The 13,469-nt window shown below is 33.2% G+C and overlaps 1 protein-coding gene across 1 annotated transcript in view; it reads left to right on the forward strand.

Annotated features, from left to right (window-relative positions):
* The window catches only part of LOC126878468 (cubilin-like), a 447,168-nt gene that overhangs the window by 391,663 nt on the left and 42,036 nt on the right, over window positions 1-13,469 (forward strand). Inside the window, exon 51 of the mRNA XM_050641213.1 lies at window positions 5,803-6,023. Coding sequence (XP_050497170.1) covers window positions 5,803-6,023 — 221 coding nt within the window. The remainder of the gene's footprint in view (window positions 1-5,802; window positions 6,024-13,469) is intronic.

Raw genomic sequence — 13,469 nt, forward strand, 5'->3', positions numbered from 1 at the left:
AAAATCTGTTTACATATTTGAAAATGGCAGAAAAAACTAAGTTTATTGGTTCACTTCAATTTTTCGGCCAGACAATTTTTTGACTTTAATTTTGAAATTATATTGAATTTTTTAAGAACTCTGACATTAAAAAGCCGGTATTATTAAGTTTTAATTATAAATTATTAAAGTTAATGAATAAATACTCATTTTAAAAATAATCAATAAATATTTATCACATTGGAACGACCCAATTACTAATGACAAGAAAGATCCGGGTCCGGATTAACAAAAAAAATATAAAGTAATTGTGACTTTGAACTAACACCCTGTATATTGAAATTTTAAAAATTTGTCTGCGCATTTTAAAATAGCATAAAGAACTGTGATTAAATCGACACCCCCATCGAACAAGGTTGTAACTCAGTTTTAGCGAGTTTATAGGAGAGGCAAAAAACGAAAACATGACTTTTTAAAAATTTGTAGCGAAATGATTAGGCTCTTTTACACTAATGTGATATGATATTTATATTATAATAAGGGATTACTGTGAGATGTATGTTTTGTAATTTTAATTACTATTGAAAATCTTGAGTTTCATTGAGATACAACCTTGAGATTAAACATGAGTATTCGTAGAAAAAGGTTGTAAGTCGCCTAACAACCATTTTACACTCTCTGTGTTAATTATTTTTCCCGTTTAACTATTAAAAGGTTGTATGTTTTGAGTTATTTGCAGTATAGCTAGGAGAAAATGAGTTTTTAAGGGATATTTAAACAAATGATCAACTAACAGTTTTCACAGTTTTAATTGTAAATTATAAATTTTACAATAACAATAATATTCTATCACTACGAAAAAATCTCAAATTTTTCGCATTTTTATTGCGTATCTGTAAATATTTAATTCTAGACCATTTTACTTGATTACTTTAGTCTTTTACTATTAATATCTACTTCAAAATTAACATGTATGTCCTTAAATAGATTAAAATTTAGAATTTGGTTCTGATTAAATTCAGTTACGGATTTAGGCTTGCCTGATGCTTTGGCATATCGTATCATGGTTATCCATTGGTCTGGAGCATATACGACTTAATGTTTTTTCCGTTTTTCTATAAGGGCATGCATTGAATCACCCTCGTTTTGTGAATGTGCTATTTCGAAAAATACATGTGTAATGTTAATATTACTCTGTTTCACTATATAGAAGTATGTAGCAAAAACTTTCCTATATTTATTTTGTCCACCGCAACTATCAAAATGGAAAAAAGTCTTTAAATCCTTTTTTATTTTCATTTCGATAAATTGACTTGAATGAGATACACCATAATATGTTTAAATACTTAATAAATTAAACATACGTGCAACAAAGTTGTAACTCATTTAACAACCTTGTTAATCGTCAAGTATAAAGAAAGTAAATATTTAACATAGGGAGTATCCAGTGTTACTGCCTTTTTCACGCTAAAATTTTCACTTAAGTTAAAATACAACTTTTTTCAATGGAGTATTAGCCAAACTATTGAGAATTAAACTACGTCGTTTATATTGACGTGTGCGCATTTTTTGCTGAATTCGCCTGTGTTGAAATCTGACAATAGATGTAACTTGAGTTACAACCTTGTTCGATGGTGGTGTCGAAATGTTCATTTTAATTTTTTGCGCAGATGATGTAATTACATCAATTTGGAAATTATATTGAAATTTTAAAGAATTCTGAGAATAAAACCAGGTATTATTAACTTTTAATAATTTAATGGTAATGAATCAATACTTAATACTTATTTACCACGCTGGCTTCATGGATTCTCTGGATTTGTAGCTGTATGCACATCATTAAATAATTACACTTTTATAAAAAAGAACTTTTTTGTAATAAAACGTTTTTATTATTTATAGTAGAGAATGTAAAATAATTTGACGATATAAATTGCTTAAAATTTCAAAACTTACATTATAATAAAAAAGTACTTTTTATAATAACACGGTTTTGTTATATACAGGACACAACATGTTTCGAAAGAATAAAATATGAATTTTTAGTATTTGTATTAACTGTTAAAATTATATAATTACAAAAATTACACTAGTATAAAAAAGTATTTTTTGTAATACCAGGGTTGTTTGAAATGACATAATATATAATATTTATATATAATAATTAACTTATAATAAAATAGGAATTTTAAATATATCAGCTTTTAAATATTTATTAAAAAAATTAAAAAAAGATACGCAACAGCCGTGTTCGAACTAGGGAACTCTCGATCTGCAGTCTAATGCCACTGACCCACCATCAATTTATAGGCCTGGATCCCACGTACCAAAAAAAGTTGATTAATAGCCATCTGAAAATTTGTTAAAAGCTTAACGGTGTCTAGTTAAACAAACTTTGATGTACGGGAACACTGAAACAGGGGAAGTTTTAATTGTGGAACAGTTTAAAAATTTGGAACGTCAGATTACGAAAACGTCCCGTGTATTTTGTCGGACAGAACATCCATTTGATTTGTTACCAACTCTCATGCAAAAATCAGACTGCTATTACTAACCAACATGATTCCTGTCATTTGACATGTTCTTCGTGTTCCACTCATTAAAATTCCCAGTTGGTGATAAACACCAGTCTGATTTTTACATGAGAATTTAATGAAATGGTAACAAATCAATTGGAAGTTCTGTCCGACAAAATACATGGAACGTTTTCGTAGTCTGACGTTCCAAATTTTTAACCTGTTCCACAATTATAACTTCCCCTGTTCCAGTGTTCCCATACATCAAAGTTTGTCCGACTAGACACCGTCAAGGTATAAACGAATTTTCAGCTTGCTATTAATCAACTTTTTTTGGATACGCGGATCCAGGTCTATTAGCATTAGTCATATTTTTAAAATATGTAGTTTGAAATAAAAAAAATCGATTTATCCATACAGGGTGATTGATTAGTGGGGTAAAGCTCCGTAGATCCGTTATAGTAATAGATAGCGATAAAAGTTAATAACAAAAATTGTAGCCAACTTTTATTACAGATTAATAATCATTAATCGTAAATTGTCAGTTTTAGAAAATTCAGTCATGGCTTACCTACCTAAAATTTGGATAGATTTAGACCCGTAATTAATAATTTGCTCTGAAAAATGAAAATATCTCGAAAATGAATAAATTGAGACATAGGGAATGTTATATAAAAATTAAAATTTTTGATAGTGATATAAAATACAGGGTGTTCCATTTAAAATTTCTGAGAAAAGAATGTACTTGCGTTTTGACTCACCCTGTATTCAATATAAAGAAAATTAGCAATATCGATCATTTATGAAAATTTTGACAATAAATAAAAAATATGGCATCAATAAACCATTGCCGTTTTATCCAACAATAAAACGCTGAAAACGTTTGTTTTCTATACTTCCACAAAATTTATTACAACTATATGACTACAGCTGTTTCGGTAGAGTGCCTTTCTCAAGTACTTGGGAAAGGACTCGAGAAAGGCACTCTGCCGAAACAGCTGTAGTCACATAGTTGTAATAAATTTTGTGGAAGCATAGAAAACAAACGTTTTCAGTGTTTTATAGTTAGATAAAATGAACTTCCATCAAGTAACGGTCGAATCCATCAATCATTGCCGTTTTGCTTATTTTTACTTATACAGGGAGTTAAACTTGTTACGATTTTCATATAAAATTGGTTATAGTTATAACTTTGTAAATACCATGTATAACATACTAAACCTATATATTTTTGTAATGGAGAAGTTAAGAAGATTTCGAATATAAAATAAAATACGGGGTGTTCGATTTAAAAAAATATAACTTGGATCTGCCACTATGTTATCGAACATCCTGTAACATTCTAACTAATTTTGTAATGTGAAGCTCAAAGTTGGCTACAATTTTTGTTATTAACTTTTATTGCTATCCATTACTATAACGAATATACGGAGCTTTACCCCACTAATCAATCACCCTGTATAATAGCACTTAAATATTGTATTGTTAGCTAGTTCTAAGCTATTCTGAAAATTTCAGGTTCCTAGCTAGCCTAGAACTATTTTTAAAATGGATTACAAAATTTGCGGAGTCCGTGACACAGACCAAGCCAAGTATATAAAAACGTTTTAAAAATAAAACTGTATCAAAACTAATCTTCTGGGCCCGGATTACGTACACTCGATACGCATCGTATCCGCCATGTTTTACCGTAGGGAGTGATTACGAAACCTCTTGCCCTACGTTGTCGATGCGAGTCAACTCGAAGGCACTGCTCGATACCAACGACCCTGTCGAGTTGCCAACTCGAACTATCTCTCTCTCTGATAGATCGCTGATCTCCTATAACGCTTTCTCTCTTGCCGATCCAAGTATAAAAATTAAGAAAAGTGAATACATAACGACATAACCTACTTACTTCATACTTTGATTTCTTCAATTTAAAAATAATGTATATCGTTAATCAAACGATATTTAGATTATACGATTTTGATAATAATTCTCATGTTTTGAACATTAAAAAAATATATTGTTTAAATCTCCCAGTGAGGTGTTATTACACTCATTACAGGGACAGAAGTTCTCTAATATTCCTATTTTAAACATATATGAAGGAAACGTCCATGGTTAATTTTTATCCTTGTAATATTTGTAGAGTAAGATTTAATGGCGAAAAGGTAAGATAAGGAATGCTCTGAGACAAAATTCAATGAAGGGAATAGGTAGTTAGCAGTGACCAGACCATTACGACCTTTAGTAATATTTTTATATAACGTCTCCCATCTTTCAATGGCTATTTAATCTTTAATAACGGTGAAAAATCATAATTAATCTCAAATTCTACTCAAGTTCGAAAATTATATATTTATATATCTAGGTACACGTTATCACTGTATCATCCTAAACTATAAAATAATCGTTTATAACAATTAAATATGTAATAAAAACTTTATTTTATATTCTATTGTAATAATTATTGACGTTAATGAGAGAAATTGCTTGGCATATAACGTGCACATCATTCCATTTGTTCGAAATATTATCCCGCAGGTTCAAAAATACGATAATTGCCGATCATTTTCTGACAGTCTACTCGAACCCAGTTCGTAATCACTTTTTGGCTTCGATGCGTATTCGCATCGAGTTTGTCTACGGTTCGTTTTGCGATCTCGCATCGAGTGTTCGTAATCCCGCTGCGGGTTACACCATTCGTGGCTTCTAAAATGTGCAAGCCAACGAATCGCCGGAGCTAAGAAGGCCGAGGGAGATCTATCAGGTTGCATCTCACTACCCGCCTGTCCAGCACGGTAAAATTCCAACAAAGATTAGTCCCAATACACAGAATAGGAGTAGAACTAATAAAAATAATAAATAATCATTTCGTTGTGAATCGAAACAAGAGCCGTCTTATTTTAGTTATATCAGAGAGCGCCAAAAGCACTCTAACTAGTTTCAACTCTTGTTAGAATTTTATCAGAGAGCTCATATTTGATTCTCTCTGAACCACTAAAATTCCGGCCGTCAGCCTCGATCCACAAACGAAAGATTATGATGACATGGATACCGTGGCGGCATCTGCTAAAGACGAACGAAAGTTTTACTTTTAATATTAACAATATTAAAAATAAAACTGTATCAGAACTAATCTTCGGGTTACACCATTCGTGGCTTCTAAAATTTGCAAGCCAACGAATCGCCGGAGCTAAGAAGATTAACATTTAATTTAATTTTGACTTTGACTTGAATGTAGTAGTACCGAAATATACTACTTTAAGTATTTAGTTCTATTTTGCTTCCTCTGCAATGATACATTGAAATCTTTTTTTAGTATAAAAAAATTGGGAATGTTCACCAGTACCATGTGTTATGGACAAAATGTAGAAGTCTTTAGTGATGTAAACATGGATCGCGCTAATCGTTTGGCACAATTGTGCGGTAGCATAAATGATTCCTTCGTCATTCCATCGGAGACTGGAAAAATGATTGTCAAGTTAGAAACCTTACCCATGTCTTTTGGGGGATTCATAGCTGAAGTGAGCTTTGCTCATGGTAAGTATTTTTATTACAATTTTAATTAAAACCCGTTTAGATATTATATAATACCTATTATCATCATGACATCCACACTCCTAACTGAGTAATCGCCGCCCTCTTTGGGCTCTTCCGATTACTTTGTCGCGGAAATCAGTCCGCATTAATATTTTTGTTTTACAATAATTGGTTGTGTGACTTGGCATCTTCTACAATATTTCTCCGTTCGTCCAATATGGCATCCTCTTCTCCATGCTTATGGTTACCCATTCTCTAACTCACATCTTCTTAAGGTCCTTAACTATCTGGTCCGCCCATCTGATTTTGGAACTTCCTCGTGTTCTGCCGTCTGCCTGATACTGGTCTCCATTTGGTGATTTTGTTAATGACTGCTTCTGGATTTCTCCTTATATGTCCCTTCCATCTGAGCCTCTGTGCCTTGACAAATCTGACTACAGTGGAACCTCGTTAACTCGGATTAATCGGGACCGCGGCCGATCGAAAATCGGGGTTAGCCGGAGAAAATGGTAAAAATTAATAAAACACGGTATAATTACAGATATTTACGTATTCCATGACGTTTTTTCCATCTATCCAGCCAACCTTGACTCGCAGTGAAATTTGGTTCACAATAAGGCAACATTTTATTCAGCTTGAGTGCTGAGTCTTGAATAATTGGTCCAGACACTGGTAAACCACGTTCGCGTTCCGCACACGTTCCGCGTTCGTGTGCACACATACAAAGCATCGTCGAGAGTCTCATTTTTAGCTTTATTAGCTTTGCACCGATTGTCCAAACTGTCTTTTGTTATCATTTTGAAACAAAACTCTTCGATTTTAGTTCTATTTTTCTTCCAATCCGATACTATAGATGTACCGACACCATATGATGCTGCAATTGTTTTTAAAGATTCGCCTTTATTAATTCTACCTAATGCTTCTAGTTTCTTTTCCATTGTCACTACAACATTTTTACGTTTTTTTGCCATTACGTAGCCAAAAAAAAACACGCAAACACAAAATCTGAATAGATTTACGAACGATTACAGAACGGAAGCGAACAGACTGTACTACACACAATACGGTCTCAATCGGAACGATGTTATGTTATTTAATAACAGTGAAGACTAAGACCATTGTTTAAAAAAGAATTTTTTAATAGTTTTTTAGTCTTTTTTAAACAATCTTAGCGTTGTTTGAAATAAATAAAGGATACTACAGGTACCTGTTGTTTCCGATAACACGACAATGAACGTCGTGTGCCATGAGTCATTTTTACTATCGTATATGTAGTTCAAATTACACAAATACCTATTATCTCTCAAATATTATATTACATACATTTTTATTGTTGAAATGCTTGTCTGATAAAAATCGGTCCGGGTTTGCCGGAATTCCGGGTTATCGGAGGCCCACTTATCGGGGTTCCACTGTATTTCTTTTCATTTCAAAAGTTCTCTTACTTCGTAGTTCATCAGTTTTCTAAATTCATTGTTACTTAAGTTTAGTGGGCCTGTTATTCTCCGAATTATTTTTCTCTCTAGGATCCTCAATTTTTCTTCATCTTTCTGTGTCAGACATAATACTTCAGCACCAGATGTGGTTACTGGTCTAATTGCTGCTCTGTAAGTTTTCAGTTTAATATTCTGAGTAAGCTTCTTATCTTTGGAGGAAGTTGTTGTATTTCCAGTAGGTTTTGATTCCTGACAAGATTCTTTCATTGAATACTATGCTTCTATCAATTATTCCAGTAAATGAGACTCGTAAGATATTTAAAGTGTTCTACCTTTTCAAGAGAAATGAAAATGGCGACCGTCTAGTGGAGTTCTGTGTAGAACAACATCTTACAATTACAAACACGTTATATCAACATCATCCACGGATATTATACACATGGCACATCCCAGATGGACGAACAAGGAATCAAATAGACTACATCCTAATAAGATCAAGATGTTAGTCGTCGTCCATCAACTGTAAAACATATCCTGGCGCAGACTGTGGAAGCGATCATCAACTCCTGGTATTGAACGTTCGACTTCATTTTAAAGTCCCCAAAAGAAGACCCCAGAGAAAAGTCATGTCTGTAAATCCATCAAAATCAATGACTTCCAACAAAACCTAGAAGATGCTCTTTCGTTAGACCAAGTAGATAGTGACCCTGAGAACACTTGGATCTATCTCAAAGATAAGGTAATCGAGGCTGCAAAAGACTGTGAGGCAGCGGTTTCCACTGGCCGTAAGCTATGGATATCCGATAATACGTGGACTGTGATTCAACGCAGAAAAGAACATAAAACTAGATACGGATCAAACGATGAATACAGAGTGTTATCGAGAGAAATCAGAAAACAGTGTAGCAAAGGTAAAGCTGATTACATCTCTCAAATATGCAGAGAGATAGAGGAACATGGCTATCGAAATGAACCGAGGGACTTATTCCAGAAGATCAAACTCCTTACCAGAGTATTTAAACCTCAAATGTGGTCTGTAATAGATAAGGAAGGTAATTTAAAGACCGATACTGATGAAATATTGGAAACATGGCGAAACTACTGTGGCGAGCTATATAAAAATAACGAGGTATCAGCAGAAAATCAGTGGCCTTCTGACTACCCTAGAGAACCTACTGTCTTACTCGCTGAAGTCAAAGATACAATTAAATCACTAAAGAGAAATAAATCCACAGGCATTGATTCAATACCATGTGAAATACTACAGTTACTAGGTGACAAAGGATTACATATCATCCATTCTATCTGTGTCGCTGTTTGGAATTCAGGAAAATGGCCATCTGATTGGTGTACCTCAATTTATATCCCACTACACAAAAAAGGCACTATGTACTACCAGATGTGAAAACTACCGCACACTGTCACTAATAACACATGCTAGTAAAATCTTGTTGCATATCATCAAAAACAGATTAAAAACCTATCTACATTACCAAATACCTCAGGAACAAGCAGGGTTTGTAAAGGGTAAATGTACAAGGGAATGAACCTGAGACAACTCATTGAAAAGTCTAGAGAATTTCAAGTACCTATGATTATATATGCTTCGTTGACTACCAAAAGGCATTTTAAGGCTGTGTAAGCTGGATAAATCTGTGGTCAATTTTAATAGAAATGGGCGCACCAATGAACATGGTGACACTTATTAAGAATCTGTACCAGTCTAATATAGCGACCGTACGACTAGATCAGAAGTTCTCAAACCAATTCAAGACCGAGAGAGGTGTTAGACAAGGATGCGTGTTGTCACCTGACTTATTTAACATTTATGGTGAACATGTCATGAGGATGGTTTTAGAAGGATGGGCCGGTGGAGTAACAGTAGCTGGTAGGAAAATCTCCAAATTTAAGATTTGGTGATGACACTACACTTATAGCAGCAAATGAGCAAGAAATGTTTGATCTTCTGCGAAGAGTTGAGTACGAAAGCAATAAAGTTGGTCTGAAAATCAATAAAGCTAAGACAAAAATAATGGTGGTCGACAGATTTGATATTCAACTGACTAACATATTACAGGAACACCATATAGTAAACACCTTTGTCTATCTCGGGTCTAGTAAAGCTAACGATGGTAACTGTGAAGCAGAAGTTCGGAGACGTATTGGTATGGCATAAAATGCGATGGGTCGCCTAACTAAAGTTTGGAAAGACAGATCTATCTCTCAAAATATCAAGATGAGACTGGAGAATGCCCTTGTATTCTCAATATTTCTATACGGAGCAGAGACTTGGACTCTTCGCGCATGCGAGCGCCAAAAAATTGATGCCTTTGAGATGTGGTGCTGGAGAAGAATGCTGCGCATTCCTTGGACAGCTCATAGGACAAACGTTTCCATTCTAAACCAACTCAATATTAAAAAAAGGCTATCCACAATATGTCTGCAACGAATTCTGCAATTCTTTGGTCACGTGGTTCGCAGAGGTGACGACAGTTTGGAGAGATTAATTGTTTCTGAAAACGTTCCGGGGAGAACATCAAGAGGACGATCACCAACTAGATGGTCTGACCAAATAAAGCATTCAGCTGGAAACTCATTCTGCGAAGCTCTTAGAGCAGCTGAAGATAGAGACCAATGGAGAAACATTGTTAGGAATATTGGAAGAAATCACGATCCTGAGTAATGGGAAAACGACAGGAGAGAGAGAGAGAGAGAGACCTTTTCAAACTAATATTCGCCAATATTTAACCTTGTAACATTAACTGTATTTTTCTTGAGCCATTAGGTATTTTGTTTTGTGTTGATTGATTGCCAAACCCATTTTGGATGCTTCCTCGAATAACTTAGCAAATTCTTTCTTTGAACTGTTTAGGTTTCTGCTAATCAATGCTATGTTGTCAGCGTACGCCACAAGTTGATGACACTTATCTTCTTCTTCTTCTTCTTCTTCAGCCTGTGTTCGTCCACTTCTGAACCATCATGTACCAATCAACTAAGATAGTATTATTTTTTGTGCGATATAATTTGGTGTCTAAAAAAGGAATGGAACAATGGTCATCGTCTACTTCAACTGTAAATTGTATATGGTACATGAAACCAATAAGTTTAGGTAGATACCTGAATTATTGGTCTTACCATAAACACTCAATAAAATTTAACTTAGTAAAACAAATGCGAACTAGGATTGAACGAATTGCTGATAAATCATTCCATCAAACTAATCTAAAAAAAAACTATATAACATGTTTTTAGACAATTCTTATCCTCCTGTAATGTTAAAAACAGTTATTATTTAACACTCCATCTATCACACCAACTATTGTAGATAATCATAATATAGCTAACAATAATAGTGTTGTCATTCCGGAAGTAGTTTCATTCATCTCTTTGCCTTTCATTAGAGAGATTACACCAAAACTCACACGAATTGTAAAAAACGAGCTAAACATCAAAATAGCTAGTAAACCAGTTTTAACTATTAATAGCTTATTTTCAAAGATGAAAGGTAGATCTCCAAAAGAGCTATTAACTGATGTAGTTTACAGTATACCATGTATTGATTGTGAGGAACAGTACATAGGCCAGACAACTAGACGAGTCAAAGATCGTATGACAAGTCATAAAAGTGATTGTAGATTATATCCAGACAGGTGCTCTTTAGCTACACATGTTGTAAATGAAAGCCATAATATAGACTTTGAATCTGTAAAAATTTTAACAAATGAAAAGAACTATCACAAAAGAACTTTTCTTGAAATGGCATTTATTTATCAGAATGAACAGACAATTAATAAAAGAACAGATATTAAGCAATTAACAGAGATCTATTCTTTCCTTCTTGAACTTGATAAAAACTTAAATGTCAATAAAGATTTTAGTTTAGATTCTAGTTCATAATGTACTACCTATTTCTGTCATAATTGACAGTATATTGACATAATTGTCTCTAATACCTTTCTGTGCGACGAATTTAAAAGATTTTAATAATTAGTGGTTTTTAACATAGTTATTTATATTATAGTTCCATTTTTTATCTTTTTATTTATTATATTTTTAATTTTTAATAACATTCACTGCAATTCTTTTTGTTAATGCCGCTTTTTTACACATTTATAACATCGTTGACTAAAATCTCAAACTGGTGAGTTATTTTTTAATACCCAGTTTCACTATTATACCTTTAATATTATTTCAGCGTCCCTGATGATGTTAACGACTGTTAACGAAATATTGGAATCGTAGAAAAGAGTATACTGAGTCCTCCATTTCAGCTGTTAACCCAATAATTTGTAAATTTATATATACCGGGTGGTGAATCGGAAAACGGGCCATGGGAAACTCAATGTAAAATTCTAAACTGTTGAATTCCTGCTTCCCTAATTATGTTACATCAAAAGTCATGAGAAGTTATTTGTAGAGGATTGAAATCTGTATTAAAAACAGAAGTTACAATTGTTCTACGATTTAAACACATTCCAAAATTTTGAAAAATATAATGTATTTACCGCAGTAGGTATGTGTGGGTATGTTAGGCCACACGTTACTATTTAACTGACAGTGAGCACATTATTGACTGAAGAAAATATCTTTATTATTAATATTTTCTCCTTAACTAAGGGTATCTTATCAACTTTATTGTGTTTTAAACAAAAAATGATAAAATAATTAAAAAAATTGACAGTTCTAATTGTTAATATAATAAATTCATTGTCAACAAATGCAATCTTATACACATTATTGTATTGTGTGTGGCCTAGCTTTGGCGTATTACTCTGAAAATTGTATTATATTTTTACAAAATTTTGAATAATTATTGTTCATAGAACAATATTAACAGTTGTTTTCAATAGAGAATTCAATTCTCTACAAATAGTTTCTGATGACTTTTGATGTAAAATAATTAGGGAAGCAGGAATTTAACAGCTTAGAATTTTACATTGAGTTTCCTATGGCCCGCTTTCCAATTCACCACCCGGTATATATATATATATATATATATATATATATATATAGTAGTCTACATTTTCAAGACTGACGTTGTCAATAACAAGATTAGTTTGTACATTACTCATTATTTTTGTTTTCTGAAGATTCATTTTGAGACCTATTTTATTTGACTGCTGGTTTAATTCCTTCATTATTTGCTCCAGTTCCTTGATATCTGTACTAAATAATACTATGTCGTCCTCAAACCTCAAATGACACAAACGTACACCATCAATGTTTAGACCTTTTTTGTCCCAGTCGAGCTGTTTGAATACATTTTCCAATGCTAAGGTAAAAAGTTTTGGTGAAATAGTATCACCTTGTCTAATACCTTTACCAAGGCGTATTTTTGCGGTTTTTTCGTCTTCATTGATTTTGATGTGGAATGTGGCCTGTTGGTAAATGTTTTTAATGAGTGTGTCAGTGTGTCTATTCAAGTATCCATTTACCGTGAGTCTATTCAAGTATCCATTAGGGCTGACAAAAAGGACCAGGTTTCAATACTATCGAAAGCCTTGTGAAAGTCAATAAATGCCATATGTAAAGGTATATTATATTCTGTGGTCTTTTCTACCAGTGTTCTGATAGCTTTTAAGTGATCGTTAGTACCAAACCCTTTTCGAAATCCCGCCTGTTCAACCGGTTGACATAAATCAAGTTTTTGTGTTATGCGGTTGGTATTATTCTTGTTAGCAATTTGTATAAGTGTGACGACAAACTTATAGGTCTGTAGTTTTCAATATTACTAGTGTCTCCTTTCTTGTGTAAAAGTGTTATTTCGGCGTTTTCCCACAGACTGGGTATTCTTTTCTCCATTAGACACTTATTCATCAGCAAGACTTCCACAACCTGTACAACGGTGTCGCCGCCCATTTTTAACATTTCAGACGTTATACGATCCTCGCTAGGAGCTTTTTTATTTTTTATTTATTTATTTTTTTTTTGACACGTATAGCGACATTAAATAGTGACGTTTATAGAGAATCACCCTGTTGTACTCCAGTTGCTATTTCTATATTTTTAA

Source organism: Diabrotica virgifera, chromosome 10, assembly GCF_917563875.1.
Source record: "Diabrotica virgifera virgifera chromosome 10, PGI_DIABVI_V3a".
NCBI lineage: Eukaryota > Metazoa > Arthropoda > Insecta > Coleoptera > Chrysomelidae > Diabrotica > Diabrotica virgifera.